The sequence below is a fragment of the Teleopsis dalmanni genome, chromosome X, assembly GCF_002237135.1.
Source record: "Teleopsis dalmanni isolate 2A chromosome X, ASM223713v2, whole genome shotgun sequence".
In the NCBI taxonomy this organism is placed as follows: domain Eukaryota; kingdom Metazoa; phylum Arthropoda; class Insecta; order Diptera; family Diopsidae; genus Teleopsis; species Teleopsis dalmanni.
The window spans coordinates 75,651,075-75,675,983 of record NC_051848.1 but is presented as its reverse complement, the minus strand read 5'-3'; the positions used below and the strand labels follow the sequence as shown (position 1 = coordinate 75,675,983).

Sequence of the window (24,909 nt, the reverse complement as noted above, 5' to 3'; positions counted from 1 at the left end):
ATATGAATATGAATATGAATATGAATATGAATATGAATGTGAATATGAATATGAATATGAATATGAATATGAATATGAATATGAATATGAATATGAATATGAATATGAATATGAATATGAATATGAATATGAATATGAATATGAATATTAATATGAATATGAATATGAATATGAATATGAATATGAATATGAATATGAATATGAATATGAATATGAATATGAATATGAATCTGAATATGAATATGAATATGAATATGAATATGAATATGAATATGAATATGAATATGAATATGAATATGAATATGAATATGACTATGAATATGAATATGAATATGAATATGAATATGAATATGAATATGAATATGAATATGAATATGAATATGAATATGAATATGAATATGAATATGAATATGAATATGAATATGAATATGAATATGAATATGAATATGAATATGAATATGAATATGAATATGAATATGAATATGAATATGAACATGAATACGCTTAATTTTGTTGAAATGCTTTTATAGTGCCGTACAATTAATAATCGCAATTAACTCGACAAATGTGCAGCAATAGGTGCAATGTTCAATATAAAATCCATACAAAAATGTGTTAATGTGATAATTATACATGTGAACATAGTAGCACTTTCTGCATTTCCTAAGTATAATAGTCGATTAATCTTTACGTGACGTAATAACAACTACGTCAAGCGTTTTTCAGAATTCATAATTTTTTTGAATTCTCATTGATATGCATAAAAATCGACTACTTAAAGTGATTAAATCTAGAGGTAATAGCTTCTGTTGCTAAAATGATTAGCATTTGCAGAGCTCAATAGTAATCGTACGTCTTACCGTAGTGATTGTATAGCGCTCAACGTTACAGCGAAAGTGAATACCGGCAGATCTAATAATTAAAAAAAAAATATTTCATTGGGAATCCCTAACTTTTTGTGTTAAAATTCATTATATACACGTATATGTTACCAGCGAACTATAAATGTTTTGCTCGTCAATTTAATCAATAAAAAATTAAAAAAAACAAAAAAATTTTTTTTATTGACATGTCATTGATGTAGCCATACTGATCAATATTGATCGTACTAATCTTACTGATCGAATCGATGCCGGTTTCTGCATTTGTTTCAGTTTGTGTACAGACTGAGAGCAAAGAATCATTGCTCAGAGTATGTATGGTCTAGAGCTTTTTAAAAAATGAAAAAAAATATCTTTTTTAAAATACTTTATTTTTTAAATGATTAATGATAATCACATGATTAGACATTTAAATTAATTAATACTAATACCTGGCTTCATATGCTTACAACTAAATTGGTGAAGAATATACCTATGCCGGATACTTAGGTTTAAAATATATATCTGCCAATTCAATTCTTGAAGTTCCGTCAAAATGAACTTCCGTAAATGATTATCGAAAAAGATCGTGGTGTGTCTAATTATTTTAAATTTGCATTAATTAAAAATATTTAATTTTGCTTAAAATTGCAGTGAAACATTTTTATTCTATTTGGATTACTCAATATCAGTGCATGAAATAATATTTAGCAAATTGCTAATTACTTGTTATATCAGCAATTATTTCTAATACTTCTATCACTAAAATTGATTTTAGGCATACAGGCTTTGTTTTTGGATACTCGCATCAAAATTTTTCGCAATACCGAGTTACACAAACGCCGACATAATAACTGTAACGATCAGTAAAGTCAGTCGAATTGTCGTAACCATATTTCAATTGTTTCGAGAATTAGCAAATAGTTGGATCTTCCTAGACATCTCATTAGTTTGCAGTAAATAAGTAAAATGTTTTTACTTTATTATCGTCCATCAAAGATATTAGGGATTAGCTGGTGTGAAATACTGCATTTAGTAAAATTTGATGAAACAATTGAAATATGATTCAAATAGACCTTTCTTCAAACCCCTTAATTCTGTTATTTCCGGTAGGGCTTTGAATCGGAACGGAACCGAAAATGAAACCAAACCGATATAATATATATATATATATATATATATATTTTTTTTTTTAATGGATCAGGAACGCAATTTATACTCAGTATTATCAAAAAACAAAAATAACTGAAAATATGTGATCCTTTTTCATTCAATAAAGTGCGCGAGTATCTTAGTTATATATCCCAATACATTAATACATCCTACATTATCATATTTTGATACTATTTATTTATCAATTGCTAAGGCACCATTTAAATATAATAATACTGGCACAAATCAATTAGTTTTTAACTGGGTTAGGAAATTCGAGTACGAGGTTCACTATGTATATTTTGAGCCTTGACAAGACTGATTGTTGTCAGGTGTCATCTGACGTTTTCATATGAAAATTTGACATTATTAAACATAATCTACCTTAGATTTTTTGTCAAAAGAGCGGTATTTATGTTATTACAGTGAGCGTTATTTATAAATTGAGTATTCCCGAAAAATGGATATTCGTGCGATGATTTATTACGACTTCACGACCTTCGATGGATTATGAAGACAAGAGTGCATTGATTAACTTACTTCCACATTTGGCGATAAAGTTCCATCCTTTGCCACCGCGAAACACTGTCAGAGGTATATTGATTTTAATCGTGATCGCAGTTCGCTCACAGACGCTGAAGAAATACGTGAGGGTCGTCCAAAATCAGTTGTTCAGTGGTTGTGGCAGAAAACATTGATGCTGTGCATAAACTAATAACGAAAGATCGACATGCGACATATTCTGAGATTAAAGAAACCCTGGGTATTAGTTTCACTAGTATACGAGTTTATAAAATATTGCACGATTATTTAGCCATGAGAGCTGTGAGAAAAGTTTGTTCTTGTTGGATCCCCTCATCTCCCATCATTTGACAAAATCGTAAAAAGATTCTCTCTCGTGTCGATTGGTATACACAAATGCTCAAGAGTACAATGGCGGTGCTTTAAAAGATATATACGAGTGCTTCTCAATATTTTATCACCACTGACTTTTCAATTATATTTCGCGCATGAAATTAGTGGTATATTTATTTTGTTTCCTCTATGCTCGGTGTAAGTAACGAAGTAACAATATAAGACAGGCTTAAGATATGTTTAAATTCTGTATATACTAATCGCTTAGTATATACAGAAAGAATGTTATTATTAAAGAATGAACAAATCTAAAATCGACTCGTCTTGAATTTGAAATTTTTAACTGATAATATTTTCAGCACCCACTTTAAATTTGATTGGATCAGTTTTTATTGGATATTCTGAAGAAATTCATTTGGTCATATTTTGTTTTTTTTTTACTACATTGTGCATTTTACATTCAAATTGAAAAATGATTTTTTGTGTAAAGAAAATGTTTAAGAAATCACTGTTTTGAAGAGAGAAAATTGTAAAATTGGTATAAGTCCAAAGAAATAATGTTTATTTATTTATTCGTAGCAAGTTTGCTGAAGACACGAAAGTTGTATCTCTTAAACCAAAAACCTTTTCATTAACACTTTCGCACCTCAATTCGCAGAAAATACAGAAAATCCTTATTATTTCTTCCCTTTATTTCTATTAAAGTAGACCTCTGGGAGGTCTCTCTCATATGAGAGAATTATATATTTCCACGACTCCACCTACTTTGTTCAACAAACATTTTCGTTAAAAGCAGTAGAACAGTTTTCTGTACGGTTTCTTTTACAGGTTGATTTTAAGATACTTTTTATAATACCTCTTTTTGAGAGGGAAAGAAGGGAATTTAGAGAGGAACGACTATTTATTTGTAGTAAGCTTACGAAACACACAAAATTATTATAAACTTTTCTTTAATCCATTAAAACCATAATTTTAGAGCCTTAATTTTAAAATCAACCAAACCTTATATTACACCACTTCAGTAATATGTGTTTTTTAATCAAGGAAGATCACTACATTAAATCTTAATTGTTGCTTTAGAGTAATTGATCTCTCTCGTTATTATTTTTGAAGTCGTCGTCTGTGCTCTTTGAACTTCTCCAATTAGAGGCTTATCAGAGTGAGTATATAGCAAATTCAAAATTTTTATTTATACTAGTATCTATGCATCTTATGAAACTTATCTGCGTTGCTTATCGTAATATTTGATTATCTTGCAGCACGTGATTATCACGCGTAAAAATATAAGAATGAAAAAATTTTACGGGAAGTGAAGGTCATCAGTCTTTTATCAAAAATTTTCAAATGGCCTGGATAAGGCGTATATAACTCTCGTGAAAAAGTACTGTGATTACGCAGTAGTAATGATTCTTGAAACAAAATTGATCCAGATTTTATTTTTGCACATAAATTATTACACAAACAGATAACACAGAGATCACAGTAGTATATCTTATAAACGTTAGTTTATATGTAACCATAACATCAAAATAAGATAATGTTTGGATATAGACGAACGTAATTGTTTAGTTCAGGGGTTCCCAAACGGTGATCCGCGATGTGGCTAAGAATGATCCGTGTACCAAATTTAACTAGTGTAAATACAAAGCTTGTAGTTTGTCCACTGAGACCTCACTTATTAGAAAATAAGCACAAAAAATTTCCAAGTAATTATAAATCTATTTTATAGCCAATATAATGTACCTATGCACTGATACGATTCAATACACATTATACCAGAGATGTAAACTTAAACTTAACTTAAACTGTGTGGTCCCTACTAAAAAGAAATATATTATAGTGGCCCTTGGTCAAAAAAGGTTGGGAACCGCTATTTCAGATGACGTTTTATTTGTTGCTATAGAAATCTGCAATAAAAATCTGTAATCTTTTTTTTTTGGATGAAGCAAATATTTTAGTTTGTTATCTATAAAATTCTATTCCATTTCGAACTATTTCATAATAAGAACAAAATATTATGTATTTACATGTGCCCAATCTTATAATGGAGCAGCTCGCCAGTGTACAGTGAATTTTAATAATACCAAAGTAGAAAAGCGCATTGGTTCGATCTGGGTTTCGACCACAGATCCATGTGCAATTCATTCTTGCGAAGAAGATAACAATGGACTTGTTCGTGAATTGATTACTACTGAGGATTGCAGTGAGTTCTATTGTGACGTGGTAAGTTAGTTTCGCTCAATTTGCATTTTTTTTCTTAGAGCCATGTTATACAGATAGTTATGGACACGTCTAATGTGAAATTGTTGTTATTTTCAATGTAAATTAAAATATTGATGATGAGACCAAGAGAGAAATCTCGATTAAAATTTAGTCACGGTGACAAAGCTTTCTATACCTCATCACGTTGGTCAAAAGTGTGCAGCAGAGGAGTAAATGTAAGAAGCAAATATGTCTGTGTATATATGAAAGTATATCAACGATTGACGATTGCGATATGACTTACTGTATAACACGCATATGACTATCCGTATAACATGACTCTTAAAGCAAATTCCATTTTAAATGTTTAAAGTTGTTGTTTTAAATTGATTTGTATAGGATTCCGAACCTCATCCTCAGCCAGGCACTTGTTGTGGCGTTTGTATGAGAACTAAATGTCATTACAATAACACCATCTATGACATGGGGCAGATGTGGCATAATAAAAATGATTGCACGATTTTGGAATGCGCCAAGCAACCTGACGGCCAATCTAAAATTAACTCATTTCAGAAAAATTGTCCCACTTTACCATTAAATTGTGCAGCTGATGATATATACATAGAAGACTGTTGTAAAGTTTGTCGTTCTAAAGCGAAAGCCAAAAGTTCGTTAAATAACAATGAAGATAGTTGGACAGAAGAGTTTTATAAAAATCATCCGTGCGTACGCGAATGTCGGCTCAATGAACCACCAAAAACGTGTCAATACAATTTCGTTGTAGAATGGTATCAAACATTATCAAAAGCTTGCTTTAACTGTCCACAAAATGCAACAGACTGCCAAAGACCACATTGCATTGTTAGCGATGGTATAGCTCGTAGCATAACCATAGTAAATCGAATGATGCCGGGTCCAGCGATTGAAGTTTGCGAAAATGATATTATTGTTGTTGATGTACAAAATCAGTTGCTTGGAGAAAGTACAACAATTCATTGGCATGGCTTACATCAAAAGAGCACACCATATATGGATGGTGTACCACATATAACTCAATGTCCTATATCTCCGCATTCCACATTTCGTTATACTTTTAAAGCGGATAACTCTGGTACTCACTTTTGGCATTCTCATACTGGCATGCAACGGGGTGATGGTGTATTTGGTTCGCTTATTATACGTCGTCCACGTATCACCGATCCACATGCTCATCTTTATGATTTCGACCTGTCAGAACATGTGATGATAGTTCAGGATTGGGTACATGTACCAGGTGTGGTTATGTTTGCTGACCACCATCACTCTCGCGGCGATAACAAACCTCGCAATTTGTTGGTAAATGGACGTGGCCGCTATTACTACGCTATATGGGATCAAGTAAAAGCTGAACAGAAAAAGAAGATGAAAATTGCTTTCGATGTTAAAAGTGAAACAACATCAGCACCGCAAAACCCTAAAAGCACAGCAGAAGCAAGCATTGAATTATATAGTGAAGTAGAAATAGTAACACCCATATATAATGGTTCCAATAATTACAACAATAACCGTTATGATATAGGCCTTGTAGATAGTTTCAATATGGAGAACTCAAACCAAACGGAAGATACAGTTCCTAAATCAACTTCATTGTTATTCAATCCGCTTAGTAAGCAAACTCAATTTTTAAAGTTCGCAAACAGCACAAGCACTGACAATATATCCATAAATCTCACTACTAAGGTTAATTCTTCCGATCAAAATAATAATAATGATTCACACAATCGAACAAAACGTAATGTTAACGATAATAACATTCCATTGGACGAAATTCCTTTACAAATATTTAATGTAAGGCAAGGTTTCCGTTACCGTTTTCGCATCATCAATGCTGAGTTTTTAAATTGCCCTATTATGGTATCAATTGACAATCATACGTTGTTAGCTATTAACTCCGATAGCTATGACTTTGAACCTATAGAAGTTGGTTCCATAGTAACATATGCCGGAGAACGTTTTGACTTTATTGTTCATGCGAATCAAACGATTGGAAACTATTGGGTGCGTTTTAAGGGTTTAATGGACTGTAGTGAAAAATTTACGTCTGCATTTCAAGTTGCTATTTTGCGATATGAGGGTGCTAATAATACAGAACCCTCTGAACAGTTAGGCTACAATTACAAACCAGAAGGCATTGAACTAAATGTTATGAATCGAGGTTCTGGCTATGACGATTCCTTAACCATAGCCGAAGTTAATGGATTGAAGCAATATGACTCAGAACCAGGCGTAAGTCGAGACGCACTCAAACCTGTTGCCGATTATAAGTTTTTTGTTTATTACGATTTTTATGCTAAAGATAATCCAGTTTATCACTTGGGCGATTATTACGGCATTGATGCAAATCTTACCGACGAGAATCGTGTATTCACACCACAGTTAAATCATATATCTTTAAAGTTTCCGTCTGTAGCTCTGCTTTCAGAACGATACAATTTAGACGATTCAATCTTTTGCAACGAATCCAGTTTAGCACAACAAAATATCGACTGTAGAGAAGAATTTTGCAAGTGTCACCACATGCTGCAGGTGCCTTTGAAATCTATTGTAGAAATAATTATCGTTGATGAGGGCTTCACCTATGATGCTAATCATCCATTTCATTTACATGGCAATGCTTTTCGCGTGGTGGGATTGGAGCGTTTGGGTACTAATGTAACTATCGAAATGGTAAGTTCTTATTAAATTATTAACCCAAATGTACACTCGCAAAATATACTTGAAAAATTATTAAGGAAAGCTGTTATTCTCATATAGTATATTTACTTTATTTTTTATAAAAGTTTTTCATATATCGCGCTATTTCGATCTCCTCACAAACTAATAATTTTTCAATTTCTTCATTGTTAATTAATTTGGGAAGATTTACTTTCCTTATAAACAAAATATATGTATTTGAGTCCCTATCTTAAATCCAAAAATAATACATGAATTATGGAACTTGATATTAAAAAATATACTCGTTCAAATAAGTGTTTGCATTTAAAATGAGTATAAAGCGAAATTAAATCAAAATCTGCATTTGAAATGAAGATAAGGCATAAATCAAAATGAAATGAAGCAAATAGGTGTGGCAAAGGTATTATTTTCTAATTAAGCTTGGATGTGCAAAAATGGTGACTCTGTTAAAAATTGCGATTTCAGATATGTTGATCTGATTTCACCGATATGAAGAAGCTCAACGAAAAAAATGTGTTCTCAAAAATTAGTCCAAATTATTCTATTTAAATCCATAAAATTATTAACACAATTTTTTTCTTTACTATTACTCTTCCTTTCCACATTTCTAGCTTCGTCCTTAAAAATAAGGAATGCGGATAAAGTATATATACCTTTTTAATATGAATATAGAATCAATCTGAAATGCGTGTGAAATAAACTGAAGATGATATTAATATAAAATATAAATAGAAAACTAATATGAAATGAATATGATATGAAATTTAATTGAAATTAAATTAAATATACAATAATTTCTATTTGCAGGTCAAACAACTTGACCGTTACAATTTGTTGAAACGAAATCTGGTGGATCCACCGGTTAAGGACACAGTAACAATTCCAGACGGTGGATACACCATTATTCGTTTCGAAGCGTATAATCCTGGATTTTGGCTGTTTCATTGTCATATTGAATTTCATGCTGAAATTGGTATGGCGCTGATATTTAAAGTTGGTAACAATGATGAGATGGAACCAATACCAAAGAATTTTCCAAGCTGTCATGATTACATGCCCAATGCGGAAGATGATGACAATATAAAATCTACTACTAAAAATAACAAAGAGACGACCACTCAAAAACCAATTGGCGGAAACGACAGCGTTGGAAGAAATTTCAGTCCAAAAGAAACGCTTGTGGTACTTTTTTCGATGATATTTTGGCACACACTGATTAAGTTACTAATATGCTAGATTAATATAAGTAGATCTATATGTTTAAGAAAATATGTTATGAACGTGAAAAATTCAGTTAAAATTAATTCAATCGCTTAGTTATGTGTGAGGCAGTCATCAAAAGTACTTACGATTTTTTCACTTACTATCTGTTGTCTTACGTATATGATACGTATATAATTTTTATGTATAATATTGTAATTTGTAAATATAATGTAATATATATAGCATTATTATACTTTATTAGCTATTTTAATTTATTAAAATCTATTATTAATATTTAGTTTTTAAGTAAAGCATCAATGCACTAGTTAATTCTAACTATTTTAATTCTAAGTACTAAATGCTAAACTTTGTCTATCTTATCTCGAAAAAAATTAAAGTCTTAAACGAACAAATTGACTAGATACTAAAGTAGTTGATATTTAAGAGGGTTTCAAGAAGTCGAACATCTAATAACTTTTATACGAAATACTTTAGTTTAGTTTACTTTAGTTTTAGTAGCAAAGTAGCTGCTATCCTAAAAATAACCAAATATATCTTATGTGCTTGTGACTTAGATCAAATAACAATCAATCAATAAATTTTGACTAAATTGTCGACATGGACTTAAGTATTGGTAGTCAGCAAAGTTGTTAATTTTAAGACAGGACTATTGCTAAACATAATATACATTAATTATAAATAGAAACTGTTTCATCTAACTATGTATATATATATATATATATATATATATATATATATATATATATATATATATATATATATATATATATAACTATATATATAGATGTTTGTACGTACACCTGAGTTTATTTCAGTGTTAAATACTTTATTGAGTAGGGTATTTCCACTATTATCTTTGTATTTCATATTTATAATGCATATACTACCTAATAGTAATATAATATATATACACTATATAGTACTATAATATATATACTATATATAATATATATTAGTGATAATATATATGTAGTAATATACATATAATATATACTATATTATAGTATAAATAATATAATTAATATAATATGATATATATATATATACATATATATATATATATAATATAATATTTGTACTATATTCCATATAATATAATACATATATATATATTAGCATTTAATATAATAAATTACAAATTATGATAATATATGTTACCATTTTGAATACGATAATATCATTAAATATATACAACATATTAAGATTGGTGAGTTGTTCTCTCGAATAACTCATCTCCGATTTAAAATATTTTATAGTATCAGTTAACCATGTCAGCATAAAATTTTGTGATGCTTATTTCGTATATAAAATCAAATAAAAATTTATATAGCTTTCTCTATATAATTTCTCAATGTCTCTTCAGAATTCTTAAATAAATATCAAAAATTTAGAAATGAACCTTTAAAATTCGAGATAGCATTAATATTTTTATTAATCGAAGAGAGATATAAACAATTAAATCTGTGATGAATTATGTTTTTACCACATAATGGGTTGGGAATGAGGTCGTATAACTCTTAATGAATGAATGAATTATATTCGTAAAATGAATTATAAATAATGAAAGTGTGAAAGAATCAAATAGTAATTAAAACGTTTAATATTTTTAATAAAAATTAAAACTGAATATATGTAAACTATAATTAAAATATAAAAAATTATTCAAACATTTAAAACTAGTATAGATTCTTAATAATATTTTGAAATAAATTTGTATAAGTGTTTAAAATAAAGCAAATATATAAATGTATCTATATATAATTAAACAATATTCTTATTATTATTTAATAATTATTATTAAAAAGTTATTTTATGCCCCGAAAATTTAAGATCTATTGTGTCCCCTATTTGAAGTCAATCATAGTGACTCAGTTAGTATATTTTCAATAAATAAGAATATTTGTTCTATTCTTCAAGGCAGAATCTACTTTCGTTTATGCATTAGTGCAGATCATTTCTCCAGCACAAATATCGTATTCTCCTTCTCTTTTAAGATCCTGCAAACTTCAAAATATCGAAAACATTTCTGCAGAAGTGAATGTAATAAATAATTTATGATCAAAAAGATAGAAATAACATAGCTTAGGCTAAATAATGTTCAAGCAGAGAGACCTTACACTATATCACTTTCCCCCTCCCATCGCATTCTGCAGTATCTATGTCGTATGGTTGGCATTTTGTCACAACAACAACAACAAGTGGAGAACTATAATTTTAAAAAGTGTTATATTTTAAGCATCTAACTGTGATTATTGCTAAGCACTGGTGATCACTAAATATAATAACTGATATTAAACGCTTATACACTTGTATGATGTTTTTTAAGCGCATTAGTCTATAAGAATATTTGTACTGCCAACATTGTTATGGATGGGAAATTTGGAATAGTGGAACTAAGAATATTGATAACAAAACTAAGATGATAACATATTTTGAATTATACACTTTCTTGAGCTTGAGCAGATAATGGACAAAAAAAAAAGTAATCCGATGTATAAAAGTTTAGAGTATATCGTGGTTGGAGCACCTGCTGCGCCGTCTATAAAATGTAATCCATGAAAAATAATGTCTCTGAGAGTTCAAGCTCTTAATGCTCTTAGAAAAGCTAATCCGGTAAAATAACTTTTAAACTATGAATGTAAAAAACTATGGGCGAATAGTTGGGCATTGAGAACGAACATCTAAGGAAGCTTTGAACCAACTAAGACTATGATGTTAATGACATAAGTACATGAAACTAACATAAAATATTTTAACAAATTTTTAAAAAATGTAATATAAGAAGTAAATTGATTTTTCTTTTATTTCCAAACTTTATGCATGACTTTCTGTATTTAATAAAGTAACTAGGGGTTACAGGTAAAATAGAGCGATATACATACTACCATTCACATCCGCAAGAGACTATTTGTCAAGTATTATATTATTTAGTATTTATAATATACTGGTATTATAAAAATACATATCAAAATACATATATATTAATGATCATAATACTTTCTGCGATGAAGATTTAAATCTAAGTATACCTTTGAGACAGTATCACATTTCAATTAATAACTAACATCCCTTCTCGCTACTTCCCCTCCTCTACCTTCAATCACTACACATCCACATCCGTACCTATGTAATCGTTTTATAAGTCCTTTCATGATATCTACTTTAAGCAGATGTTGTAGCAACAGTCCATAACTGGTTAATAGACCAACAAAATTTTACCAGAAGATATACTAAATAAAAAACAGAGACAGTAGCAGAATAGTAAACCTATTTCCAAGTAGAAAAATAATACATTTAAAATAAATATATCTGAATACATAAATATTAAATATAAAGAGAGATATAGCATAAGAATATTCTTCTTTTAACTAGAAGGCTAATAGATAACATTTACACAACGCAACACCTGTAACATCAAGAGAAAGTGAAATGGGTCTCTATAAACAAAAAAAGTATATTGAAAGAGAAAAAAATATGAATTGATCTAGAAAGAGACAACATTAAAATGTCCAATAAGTAGAATGCAGTAGTAACAATAGAATTCGTTGATCTAAGTAATACTGCTTAAAAAAACACGTCTTAAAGAGTTATAGCGCTCTCTTCCGTATAAATTGAAAGACTATATATATATACCTCCCATAAATTTATTTCTAATTAATGGCCTATCCATAAGCTTAGTAAAAGCCAATATTTTCCTAAGATTTGGAAGAAGCTCTAACAATAAAATATGAAAAATATAAAAACTATAACAACATCGTCTTACCATACCTAGTATTACAAAATAAAAGTTACATTGAACCCCCTCTTATACTATTCACAAAAAAGACAACCAATTAAGCTTACGCAAATACATGATATATGTAAATATGTATAATATTTATTTTAATAGATGAAAGTCACTTATAATATGTGTAACGTCCCATTCATCTTGGGTTAGTATGATAAGACCAAGTTCGGGATATATATTAATAAAAACACGTTATTACTGCTTGGTTAATTAGTTTTTCAGGCTACGGGTGTTTAAAAACTCATGTAGAGAAAAAGCGCATTACATTCAATATTTACTAAGTTATGGGGAAACTTCGACGAAAAAGTAAAATAGGGAATAGATTTTTAGGGAAGGACTTTCTTGAAAGTTTATCGGACAACTCATGAGTAAGTACAAAAGTCTTATTAAATTTCTTTTAAAAAATGTTAATAACACACATTAATAACAAAAGGCGAATAATCAGTAATGTGTCAGTAAATAATAAAAAAGTTTTTAATAATTAAAAAAGTAATTATTTATACATAAAGTGTACAAATTTCATCACAATTGTCATTTGTACAAAAATATTGTTATAAAAATATTTCGATTCAATACATAATAATAAACAATAACGTTAAATGTTAACAAAGTAATTCCTAATCACATAGACCCGTTTCGACCCTCTCGTTTAAGATGGAAAGCCATTCGGCTTTAGTAAAACTCTCATTGAGTTGCATAAGCTCATCAAATAATTGAGCCTGACATTTGCCGATAGACATAATTGAATTCCAATCATTTTTGACTTTTGTACGCATTTTGGGATACACCAAAGGCAAAGGACAATTGTAGTGTTTAATATGAGCTACCCTTGAACCAAATTCGTCGAGCTGATGAAGACGCTGGCAAACTCCGCATTCAAACGCGGCGAAAAGACTCTTACCGTTCTCACTATATACTCTTGTTGCAAGTTCTTGCTTCAAATGTAAGTTTTCAATTGGATGAAGGCGGTTATATTTATGTGCTAAATATTCGTTATATTCCACATCATTTTTATTTAAGTTTTTAATGAATTCAGCCAAGTCCTTTGGACTATCAAAATCATCAATAAAAATAACAGACTTTGCATTTGGAACCCAATCCTGTAAAAATAAACATTTCAATATACAATACATTCTTACTATTGCTAGTATATGTGTTTACCTTTATGTTAGGAGCACCAAAATATATAGGAATAGACCCAACAATCAGAGCTCGCCAAAGCTTCTCAGTTATATAATCATCACATACACCATTTTCGAATGCCAAAACAAACTTGTATTTTCCCAATAACCTGTACAATTGTGGTGAATATAAATTGTTTAAATAATCTTTCTGTAAACTGTAAAATAAAGGCGTACATAAGTTTATTTATTTAGTTAATATTATAAATTATATACTCTTTTGAAAGATCACGGTTATGCATGCAGTTGCCATAGGAATCAATCTGTATATAATCCATCAATTCACGTACATAATCTTCACGGCCCGACATCGTATCACAATTTGATTGTAAAAATATAATTGGTGCGATCGCCTTATTCGCACTTTTCTTCTGTACGGGTACTAAATAGGTGGAATTTGTGAGATCTCCAACATTGGGAAGATACTGTGTTGTCAGTGGTAAATCACTAAAACGACTAAATGTTGCAGTGTAATTGAAATGCTTTAACACATCCACATATGGCATAAAAGGCACATTACGCGGTGATTCCTCATGGAGTAAGGCCCACATATGCTTTGGTAATCGTGGTAGTGGCATGTTCTCCACTTTTATATTGGAACCATAAATTAGTATAGCCTAAAATATAAAAAAATATTAAAAAGTTGTTAATTTTTTAAAAAAAAAAATATTAAAACCTATAACTCTTCTAGAGTTATTATATAATATTAATGAGTTATTATAAGTCTTCAAATAATTATGCCATTATATGTTATTAAGCTGTAGATTCGTTTAGAAGTACAATACTTATGTTACCGATTGAAATAAGATCACTCTATTTCACGATCGTCCATAGAATACATACAATACATAGGACATACAAAAGCATCTAATAAAAGCCATAACAAAGTATATACATTACAGACTCCCTAGCAAAGAAGGGTGAATGTACTCATTTCATTGGTGCAGAGCCCTTCTGCGGGGTAACAAATAGCTTCACAAATAGGAGAAACAATATCTACTTGAACACTGAAGAACCCAAACAGGCATGCGACAGTCAAAGTGATTCATTGATCCTGATCACATCAAAGTTGATGCTATCATCAACCTTAGCAGAAACGATATTAAAATCTACACTGAACTTCTTACAGGACACTGTTGACTTAATTACCACATGAAGATTATAGGTGTGGTAGAAAGTGACTCCTGTCGACTCTGTCATGAGGAGAAGTTTCCTTCAGAACATGTTCTATGCAACTGCCCAGCGGTGGCAAGACGTAGACTCGATTACCTTGGAAGCGGGATATTAGTCCCAAGTCAAATAGGTAAAATTAAGCCCACAGCAATTACAAGATTTATAAATAGTCTAAAATTGTCCTAGTTGGACCTTTAGGCGCACAATAGATCTTTTAGGTCGGGGTGCTTTAATAGACTGTTACTTAAATAAATATACATTACACATCCCGGTTCAAGTAGAGCTATTAACTGCTTTAATTGTTCAGAAGTATATTAGACTGTTTAGAGAAACGCTCGGTTGGGTAAAAATAGATCATTAGAAAATTAAGTAAGCAAAAACAAAAACAAAAAATTTCATAGTCAACAATATTAGGAACAATAATATATATGTATATTATGAATACAAATAATATACATTTTTTCTTTTTAGTTTTGTTTTTAATAATAAATATTTATATTTATAAATAAATATTTATATATATATTTAAATTTAAAGGTTATCATAAAAAAGTTATGAAAAGACAAATATTCAGTGACTTACGTAAAAGAGAATTTATCAAAAATATGTTTAGATTGGTGTTTATTAAGAACTTTTTTATATATGGTAATTAAAAACAGATTACTAAAAATTTATATAATTAAAAAAAAAAAAATACAAGAATAAATGTAACATATATAGAGGTCCTTACAATATTACTGAATTAAATTGATCGTGTAGAGACTTTTATAAACTAATATATACATTTATTAATGCGACGTGGAACGCCCAGTGTGAACACCTAAGTTTGAAAACCGTACGAGAGTGCTTAACGTGAATGTGCTCTAATATTATGAGATACAACATTAATGGCTACAAAAATTTAAAAAAAATTTTATGTTCCAGAATACAATTAAGACCATTAAATAAATAAGACTTACATTGACTTTAAATCTATTAGTTACTAAATACTATTTTTAACAACTTGAGGATGCAACCGTTCGCTTATATTTTAAAAAATAAATCTATAATTAAAGTAATTCTCAAATGCTCACCTTTGACTTCTCAAGCATACTCTGGTCGCCGACAAATTTGCACCAATATTTTCCGCAAAAGCGAGCATCTTTATAACTAGAAGGCATATAATTCCACCATAGTAAGGTCACATCATCATAACTTTCTTCGTGGCTTCCCTAAAATATAAAAAATTTTTCATATATTGAGAAATAAAATATTGTTTAAAAAATACAACCAATTGCCAAAACAAGTACCCAAAAACTAGCATCCACAGCACCAAAATCAATAAAATACACTTTTTGTGTCGATAAAAACACCGCATCTCAAAATAAAACTAAATCTTTGTTTGAAGTTGAGAAAATAAACGTCACAAATTTTAAAAGATATATCACAGTTATGAAGTTTATTTCATTTATGAGTCTTAAAAATGAGTCGACTACATCTTATCTAATTCTGTTATATTCAAAAAAAAAAAAATAACATTACAAATAAGTCAGCGGCATCTTATCGAAATTTCTACACAAGCCAACATAGGAGCATAGGCGACACATAAGCCGCTGATAAAGCAAATAATTAGTCATAAAAGTAACATTCTTTTATACGGTTTCATTCGCTTAATGATTTTATACTAAAATTACTAAGTGTCTTAAGTAATGATTGTCGCGTGTTTTCCATTATCTATTTTAATAATAATTTAAAACTTAATTTTATATACAATTTATAAGACCTAAACAAATGTAAAAAGCAACAAAACGCAAAACTGCTTTAAAAATTTTCATATTTTTGTTTTTCCTTGCCGCCTTACTAAACAGCCGGTTGTCAAATCCCTTCAGTGTTGTAAATGTGTTGAAATAAAATAAAAAAAATCAACATTGCGCACACACAATTTTCATCACTAAATACCGAGCACACAAAATCGTAATAACAATAACAAATTCTATTATATATTCGAAAATTCGTGCTTATTTGTGTGTATTTGTGCTCTCTCTTTATACTAAATTCAGACGAGAATTTTGTTTGTAATTTTAGCTGTCAAATGTTGCTTTCAAGCAAAATGAAAATTTTTAAACAGCTAAAATTACAAATAAAACTTTTCTGAGAATCCAACATTAACTTTCATTTACTACGAACAGTTGTAATACACATAAAAATCGCGAATTCGGATATTCAAAGACCTTTTTATAAATAATACTTAAAATTGTCATTTTAGTTTTTGCATTAAACTATTAAGCTCGTAAATAAATTAATAATTTCACTACGATACTCACGGGATAATTTACGTGTTATGCAAAAGACTAGAACCGAAATTTTTTTCTTAATTTTAATTGTGATAACTTAATCATATAAAATTCAAGTAATTTGAATTAATAATATTAATATTTGTATTAAAATTACAAAAATTTGTTATTTCATTCATTTCGATGTTGCAATACTACAACAGAGACGTTCTCCCACTCTTGCAATTTTTGTATAGCATTCTTTCATTTCGTGCACCTTGCGACTTTGTAAGACAGAGTGAGTACTCCTAATGAGACTGACAATAGGTTTTAAAATCTTATCACTAATTACATAATATTACAATTTTTATTTAAACTTTACATTTGTATAATGTAAAATAATAAAATATATTACGGGCCTCACTTTTATTCAAATAAATGTTAGGTGATTTATTAATGGAGTTTTCGATTCTTTTTTTTAATCGAGATGGTCTTTTAATGCTTTTTTAATGCAGTTCCATTTTGATTGGTAAATCTAGGGCAAAAAATATAAAACTCTAGATATTTTGCTGGAGTAGCAAGATTACCCTGAAATTAAAAACTGTTTTATATAATTTAATAGATAAACTGTGATTTGATTCGATATATATATTTCTGAAAAATGTGAATGTCTATTAATAGTACTAAAAACATGTTAGATTACTCTGAAAATGTTTAATTGGTCAAAAAATTTGATAGATGGAGAGTAAACGTTGATTGAGTCCAGATTTTTTAATCGAAGACGCTATAAGAAACCAATAAATTTTGACTTAATGTGGAGAAATATTAAACATAAACAGAGTTCCATGCTTTATAGCAAAATTTACAAGAATGAACGCAAGGTGATGAAAATTAAAATAATCGAATAATTGTAAAGAAGGGGCACTTTGTCAGTATCGGGACCAGTTTACTGTTATTATTTACAATTTGGCGATCACTTTATACTGCTGAGTGTTGAAAAGAATACTGATAATTAAAGTCGTGTGACAGCAAACATAAATGGTTAATGTAAATGAATTCTATGCTTTACTTAGTAATGTGGACATTTGTAATATTTGTCATAAATACTTTACTAAACGAAGTTAAGATTATTTTATTAAAGTTTTTTGTTTTCACTTTAAAATATATTTTGATAACATATGCAATTAATTTATTTGTGTCTAATGCATATTTTATGTTAATACGAAAGAATTGTAGAAGACTTTTTCATTGGCATAAACGTTTTTCCAACACTGCTTATTTTCATACAAAATACACAATCCAGTGACGAGCTACGTGCCCATAACAATTATTAATAAAATTTTTTGCAAGGTTGGATCTCAATTTTGATTGGAACGAGAATTAAAGTGACAGTTGTGTGACAGGCGAATTCCTTGTGATGACAAAATATGTCTTATTTTTTTGTTGTTTTTTTATAACAGATCGAAGAGAATAATTAAACAGTACATTAAGTTACGTGTTTAAAGTAAACATTTAAAATCGGAATCATTCAATGTATTAATGCCTTAGAAGTTCACAAATGAAACGTGACACTTTTCAGCGCAAAGACTATAATGATGTGTTTGATACAAACTTTTTGGTATTATTTATGAATTAATTACTGGCGAGAGATAGAAGATAGAAGAGTTATTAAGTGATTCCGTTGCTAATATTTTAAATGAAACATATAGAACATAGTTGAAACTGCAGCTGTTGTGAGCATGACATTTAAATCGCAGCAGGACAATGATCTCCAACATTACAAACAGTTGGGAATCCTGCTTTTATTGTCAATGCGAATCCTTCAAATCAGTAACTGAGTTTGTAATGTAAGCTTTAATTTTATATATGTTTAGTTTTTTGTAACAAATTTTTTAAATATTTTTAGACATTTACGAGAACGCCATTGCACTCGAGAAGGCGGATCATATGTGTGCCGCTATGGTTTCAACGGTGTGTGTCCATCGCTGCCATTGGATGGCGTATCGGATCGCGATTATGACGCACATGTTGCAAAATATCACGTGAATCAGCATTCAAGGGAACTGGCACCAGAATGGTCTGTTTTCTCAGCGGCGCAAAATTTACCGGCTGTGCTGAACGATCCATCACGCGGCAAACAGAATAATTTATTTACGAAAAAATGGGGTGACAACTTTGTTGACAGAGTTGTAATTAGTGATTCACCATATTTGCCAGAAATAACAGATTCGGACTTCGATAGATATATAAACAAAATAGGAAAACGTTATCGAAGGCATGAGCGCCTAAGTGCACAGCAGACAACTATATTAACGACAACAAATGTAACAGGTTCTAAACGAGAGCCAATCACACCAACATCGCCTTTACACGACACTAGTCTTAATGTTATACCTGAAATATTTCTTAAAGAAAATTTAAGTTTAAACCATGCTCCAACATTTGCACTCGTTTTTCCAAACATTGGTTGTTCTACTAGTGAAAAGAACAAAGAATCCGGACGCCTGTTGCAAGAACAACTATCACATTATCTGGACATTATAGAAGTAAAAATAGCACATCAAGTTTCTCGTAAATCGGCTGCCTTCTTTCACGCCATGACGTCCCAAGACGCTATTATGGCACAAATGCAAGAAGCGGCACGTCGGGTGCGAGAGTTACGTACTGCTTTGGATATTCTGCAAAAAACAATTGTCAGGGATTCACTTCAAGTTATGCTATATGCACAGCGTAAGCAGAATTACCAAGAAACTCTAGACAAATTGCGATTAATGGCTACTGTGCACAAAACGCAACCTATGTTACAGCTATTAATGGGCACACAGGACTATGTGGCAGCTTTAGATTTAATAGGTAAAAGCTAAAATGATTTAAGTGAAACGTTTATTCAAATTCAAAATTTGAGACAGCCATATAAATTTAAATTGAATAGGGCAATAAAGTAGTCACAATTTCAGTTGTACTCATATGTACATAGTAGATGAGAGTGATTAGCCCTTTTTTTGCTACTTATTAATATGCCACATTTTTCTAATAATATACATTAACAAAATTAAAAAAAAAAACAATTTAAAAATATAATTAACTAATGCAATTATTCTACAGCTGGCTTATGATTTCATTCTAATAAACCACAGCAAGTAATTGTGAGTTTCTTAATTAACTTTCTCAGCCAATTAATAAAACTCTAAGTTCGAGCATACAAGTCAAGTACAGCTTTTGGACAGTTGGTTAATGACTGATTCTGAGTTTTAAATTTGGCAGGGCACAAGTTCAACCCTTGATACTTGTAGTCTCAACAAAATATTTACGATTATTTAAATATAGGAAATAGTTTCAAGACCACTAATGATGACATCATTCTCGAAACAGCTGTTTGGTCAGCCAAAAATTCAATTAATTATTAATATTATCAAATTTTATTGTTGTTATTTAATACAACACCTCTTTATTGAAAGCAATTATTATTATTATTTATTAAAATTACTAACAACAGCTGGTATTGCGACCAAAAGAGTCTTATTGTACCATATTAAAAACAATAGTTTATATTAAGAATTTGGTCTGTTTCGTCAAAACGGACGTTAAAAATTAATTTGATAAAAAAAGTTAGCTTTAGTTTTGTCAAAGTTGAAATAGCCGTCACACTGATTATAAATCAAATTATCATAATATATAACACTATAATAATTATAAATCATTTATGCTTAAAAAACCTTATAAATCATATACATTATAGCTATATCTGCTATCACTCTGTATGTATAAAAATGGTCTTTCCACATGAAAGTATATGAGAAATTTGTCTACCAGTTACTTTTCACAATCGCTTCGTTATATAGTCAACCAATATTATCATTCTATCAATTAATCTATTTAATATTTGGAAAAATATTTACCTATTTATTTGGATTAAAAAAATTCAAGTTTTAATTTATTTAAAATGGTATATTATCAAACAGTCATTAAGACGGGCGTCGTTAATTCCATTCGTCTGCTTATTAAGAATATATGTTAGACGCTCCAAATAATATACCATTTTGGAAACTTAATATATCTTTATCTAATTGTTTGTTTGAAGGATGTAATTAGTAGTTCTATGGTTGAAGCCTAGTAATTTCAAGAAAATACATAGAAAATAAATAATTTACTCGTAATGTATGCACTGCAAATATAGATTCAGTAAATTAAAATATATTCCCTTTTGGTGACTTAAATGGAACCATGTGCCATAAAGATGAATCATACTTCTGTCGTAAATGAGTATATGAGTTCGTATTGTTAACTTCAATTGTATTTGAGAAAATTTCTGTCATTAATAAGAATACAAATATTATAATTATTTTTTTATAATATACATTATAATCAATATAATTTAATTAATAAAAAACTTTACTGCTTCTTAAAGAAAAACAGACTCTCAGTTGTAACTGCCAATCAGTTTATTTCGCACATGTATTGAACTAAATCTAAAAGGACTGTTGTTAGGCTCTTTCAGGATGTTAGCTAGTTAACAGCAAAATACTAAGTAAGCTTTATTTTGACCAATGCAGTTCTTTGCCAACAATTTTTGTGCTGATGGCTGTATTAAGGCTGGTGCTATTCTTAGATGAATTTGATTTCTTTATCCGTATTTCCTTTTTAAAAATCAATTGCAATATTAAATATGTATTTTGTGTTTTTTTAGGTACAACGCAAGAAATTCTGACGCAAGAACTTGTGGGTATTCACTGTTTTAAGCATTTACCTATGGAACTTATCGAAATGGAAAAATTCATAGATAGCATGCTAACCGCAGAGTTCGAACGTTATGCCTCGGCCGATCTTAATCGGCCACTAAGTGATGTTCTTAAGGAAACAGATAGTGTAAATACAGAGGATGATAAATTAGTTTGCATTGTAATGGGACTGCTGCGTAAAAAGAACTTTCGCTTTGTAAATACATATAAAGATGAAGCAATAGCTACTATACGTGCCCTAATTAAACAGTTTGTTATTGAGGTGATAGCCTCAAGCGACGCGGAGGTATGTTTAACGGGCGCTGGCGAAGAAGCGCAGAGTTTTTCGATTGCCGAATGGATAGCATTGTTGAAGAAAGCGACAGTGGCACTTCTGACAGTACTGCAACGAATAAAGGCTGTGACGAATATTATGCAACAAACAGCAGATGCAGCAGCTGCTCGTAGTGACTTAGCTGTCGGCAACTCGCAAAAGTCAACAGTTAATTTAATCGATTCCGAAGCCTTTTTAACTTCTGTTGACCATATGGTGGTGCAAGAGAAGTTACAAGACTTACTTATAGCCGTTTGTAATTATTGTCACGATCGTTGTGCTACTATGGTGAGTACACAAAGTTTGGAACGTGCAGTAGCTACATTAGATGAAATTGAACAACTGAAGGAAATAGTTACGGAATTCGGTGATGGCTGTGAGGAAATCTGTGGAAGTTCGAGTGTTGCATTAAAGGTGAAACATAAAATGTCATTTTTTTTATTTTTATTTAAATAAAGAATATGATTTTTATAGGTGGCAGTCAAAGTACAAGCATCACGTTTCGCTAATCGATTTCATAGCGAAAAAAAGCAGAAACTCGCTTTTTTGCTGGATTCCGAGCGTTGGCGGCAAGTTGATATACCAAACGAATTCCAAAAAATTATAGATCGTATGTCTTCTTTCGATTTTTCTGTAACGACAAAAACAGTTGAACAGTTTATTACACCAAATGGGCAAGGAAATGATGACAGCAAATTGAATATTGCAACACAAAGTCTAGCAAATCCAGTACTGCTTGTTGAGGGTAAGCCCTATGCATTAGTAGGTGCTGCATTGCTGCTAGTTCAAATGTTAAATGATTACTGCTGTTGTGCGTTGCGCTTGCCGTTAGTTTCTAGTTACTTATCGGGCAATGTCGTCGACTTATTGCGCACATTTAATTCACGTTCATGTCAGCTTATAATAGGTGCTGGAGCAATGCGCGTTGCTGGGCTTAAAACAATTACCAGCACAAATTTAGCTCTAGTATCTCGTTCTTTGCAACTTGTCCTATGGTTGTTACCAATTATGAAAGAGCATTTTTTAAAACTCGATCCATCTGCAACACATGGCTATGAATCTATAACGAAAGATTTTCAAAGTCATATAAAAGAAATTGAAAATAAAATATGCAATATTGTAACTGAACGTATTAGTGTACAGTTAGAACAGTGGGACGCAAGACCTCCGATACCTTCGCAATCATTTCGCAATATTTCAAGACATCTAGTTAAGCTGCATGAAGCTATAGCGCCTATACTTCCTGAACAGCAAATACATACAATATATGGTGTTGTGCATCGCAATTTTAAGGATAGACTTAGAAAACAATTACTTAAAGCGAACATCATCAACAACGGTGGACCACAGCATGGTGTTGTAACATCAGAACTTACATTTTATATGGAGACAGTACGCACGCTAAAAGCTTTACCATTGTACGACCTGAGTGATAGTATCCTTCAGAGTATTTGGGATTTCTAAAGTAATGTTGCCATATGAAAACGCAACAAATTTAACTAAGTGGATAGGGGTTTATAATTTTGTAAAGTCGGTAGATATATATACTTTATTGTGTTACTTTATATTGACAGTTATTAAGCTTAATCTTAAGCGATTAGATATAAGCTTATATACGTTAACATTTAATGTGTTTTATGTCATTAAGTCATTGAATTTGTTTTTATGTGCGCATAAATGAAAAAATTATCTGCTATTGTATAGTAGAAAATAAAGCTGCTAAGTTTAGTCGCAAGGTCATTGTGACATTTTTATTCATGAGCTATTGTCTTTGATTGAATATCCGACTTATATGTACTAGTATCTGAAAGCTGATAGAACATGTTTAACTGTACACCAATTGTTATATGTGGTGGAGAAATGTTCAGATGTTGCCTTATTTTATAATTATTATGATGCAAATGTAAAAAGTTTCTTCTATTTTTTCTGTAATTTTGTTTTCGTACTTATTAGTTTTAATTTTTACAGTTCTCCGGATTTTGTTGACTATTACTTATTCGATACGATAAATATTCTCAATACAAAATAGTTACTTTCTCTTACGAAATCACAATTTATATTTGCATAAACTATTTTATTTTATTAGAGAAAATACTTTTTATTCGTTATTTAGTAGATAAATTTTCTGTTTCAATTTTATATTAAATAAGCTATGTAAAAATTATTTTTAAATAGTAAAAGTCTTAAGTCTATTTCTAATATTATTTGCAATTTAGTAAAATCTTGTTTTTTAGCAAATATTTTTCTTTCCAAAAAAAGTAATAATTTACTTTTGTTTGACGAGATTTTCTGTCTGAAAGACAAATATTTGTATAATTATAAAAATAATCATTTAACTTAAACTTTGATATTTACTAAATTTTACGGACAGAAAATCTAAGCTTAATCCTAGCTAACATCATTTTAACTATATAAAACTCTTTTTATTCTTTGTCAAAGTTTTTATGATTGCTGTA

At 30.0% G+C, this 24,909-nt stretch overlaps 3 protein-coding genes across 5 annotated transcripts in view; 2 read left to right on the top strand and 1 right to left on the bottom strand.

The window, feature by feature from the left end:
* Positions 1-9,151, top strand: part of LOC119687869 — a 42,500-nt gene extending 33,349 nt beyond the window's left edge. For both annotated transcript variants that reach the window (XM_038102395.1, XM_038102396.1), the window contains exons 3-5: positions 4,921-5,090; positions 5,469-7,775; positions 8,592-9,151. In XM_038102395.1, coding sequence (XP_037958323.1) covers positions 4,921-5,090; positions 5,469-7,775; positions 8,592-9,020 — 2,906 coding nt within the window. In that variant the 3' untranslated portion in view covers positions 9,021-9,151. The remainder of the gene's footprint in view (positions 1-4,920; positions 5,091-5,468; positions 7,776-8,591) is intronic.
* A 4,153-nt stretch (positions 9,152-13,304) lies between these two features.
* LOC119690175 (alpha-(1,3)-fucosyltransferase B) lies at positions 13,305-16,875 on the bottom strand. 2 transcript variants are annotated; one of them, XM_038105172.1, is made up of 5 exons: positions 16,439-16,875; positions 16,223-16,360; positions 14,193-14,593; positions 13,957-14,134; positions 13,305-13,895 (listed from the first exon to the last, which is right to left on the bottom strand). In XM_038105172.1, exons 2-5 carry the CDS (start codon positions 16,307-16,309, stop codon positions 13,413-13,415), a joined length of 1,149 nt encoding a protein of 382 aa, XP_037961100.1. In that variant the 5' UTR covers positions 16,310-16,360; positions 16,439-16,875; the 3' UTR covers positions 13,305-13,412. The 2 variants fall into 2 exon arrangements, with proteins under 2 accessions (XP_037961100.1, XP_037961099.1); XM_038105171.1 differs by having other exon boundaries at positions 13,306-13,895; positions 16,420-16,875.
* Positions 16,876-18,598: 1,723 nt separating this feature from the next.
* LOC119687629 (vacuolar protein sorting-associated protein 54) lies at positions 18,599-24,214 on the top strand. Its single transcript, XM_038102026.1, has 4 exons — positions 18,599-19,248; positions 19,308-20,254; positions 22,089-22,867; positions 22,928-24,214. Exons 1-4 carry the CDS (start codon positions 19,166-19,168, stop codon positions 23,915-23,917), a joined length of 2,799 nt encoding a protein of 932 aa, XP_037957954.1. The 5' UTR covers positions 18,599-19,165; the 3' UTR covers positions 23,918-24,214.
* Positions 24,215-24,909: the final 695 nt, after the last annotated feature.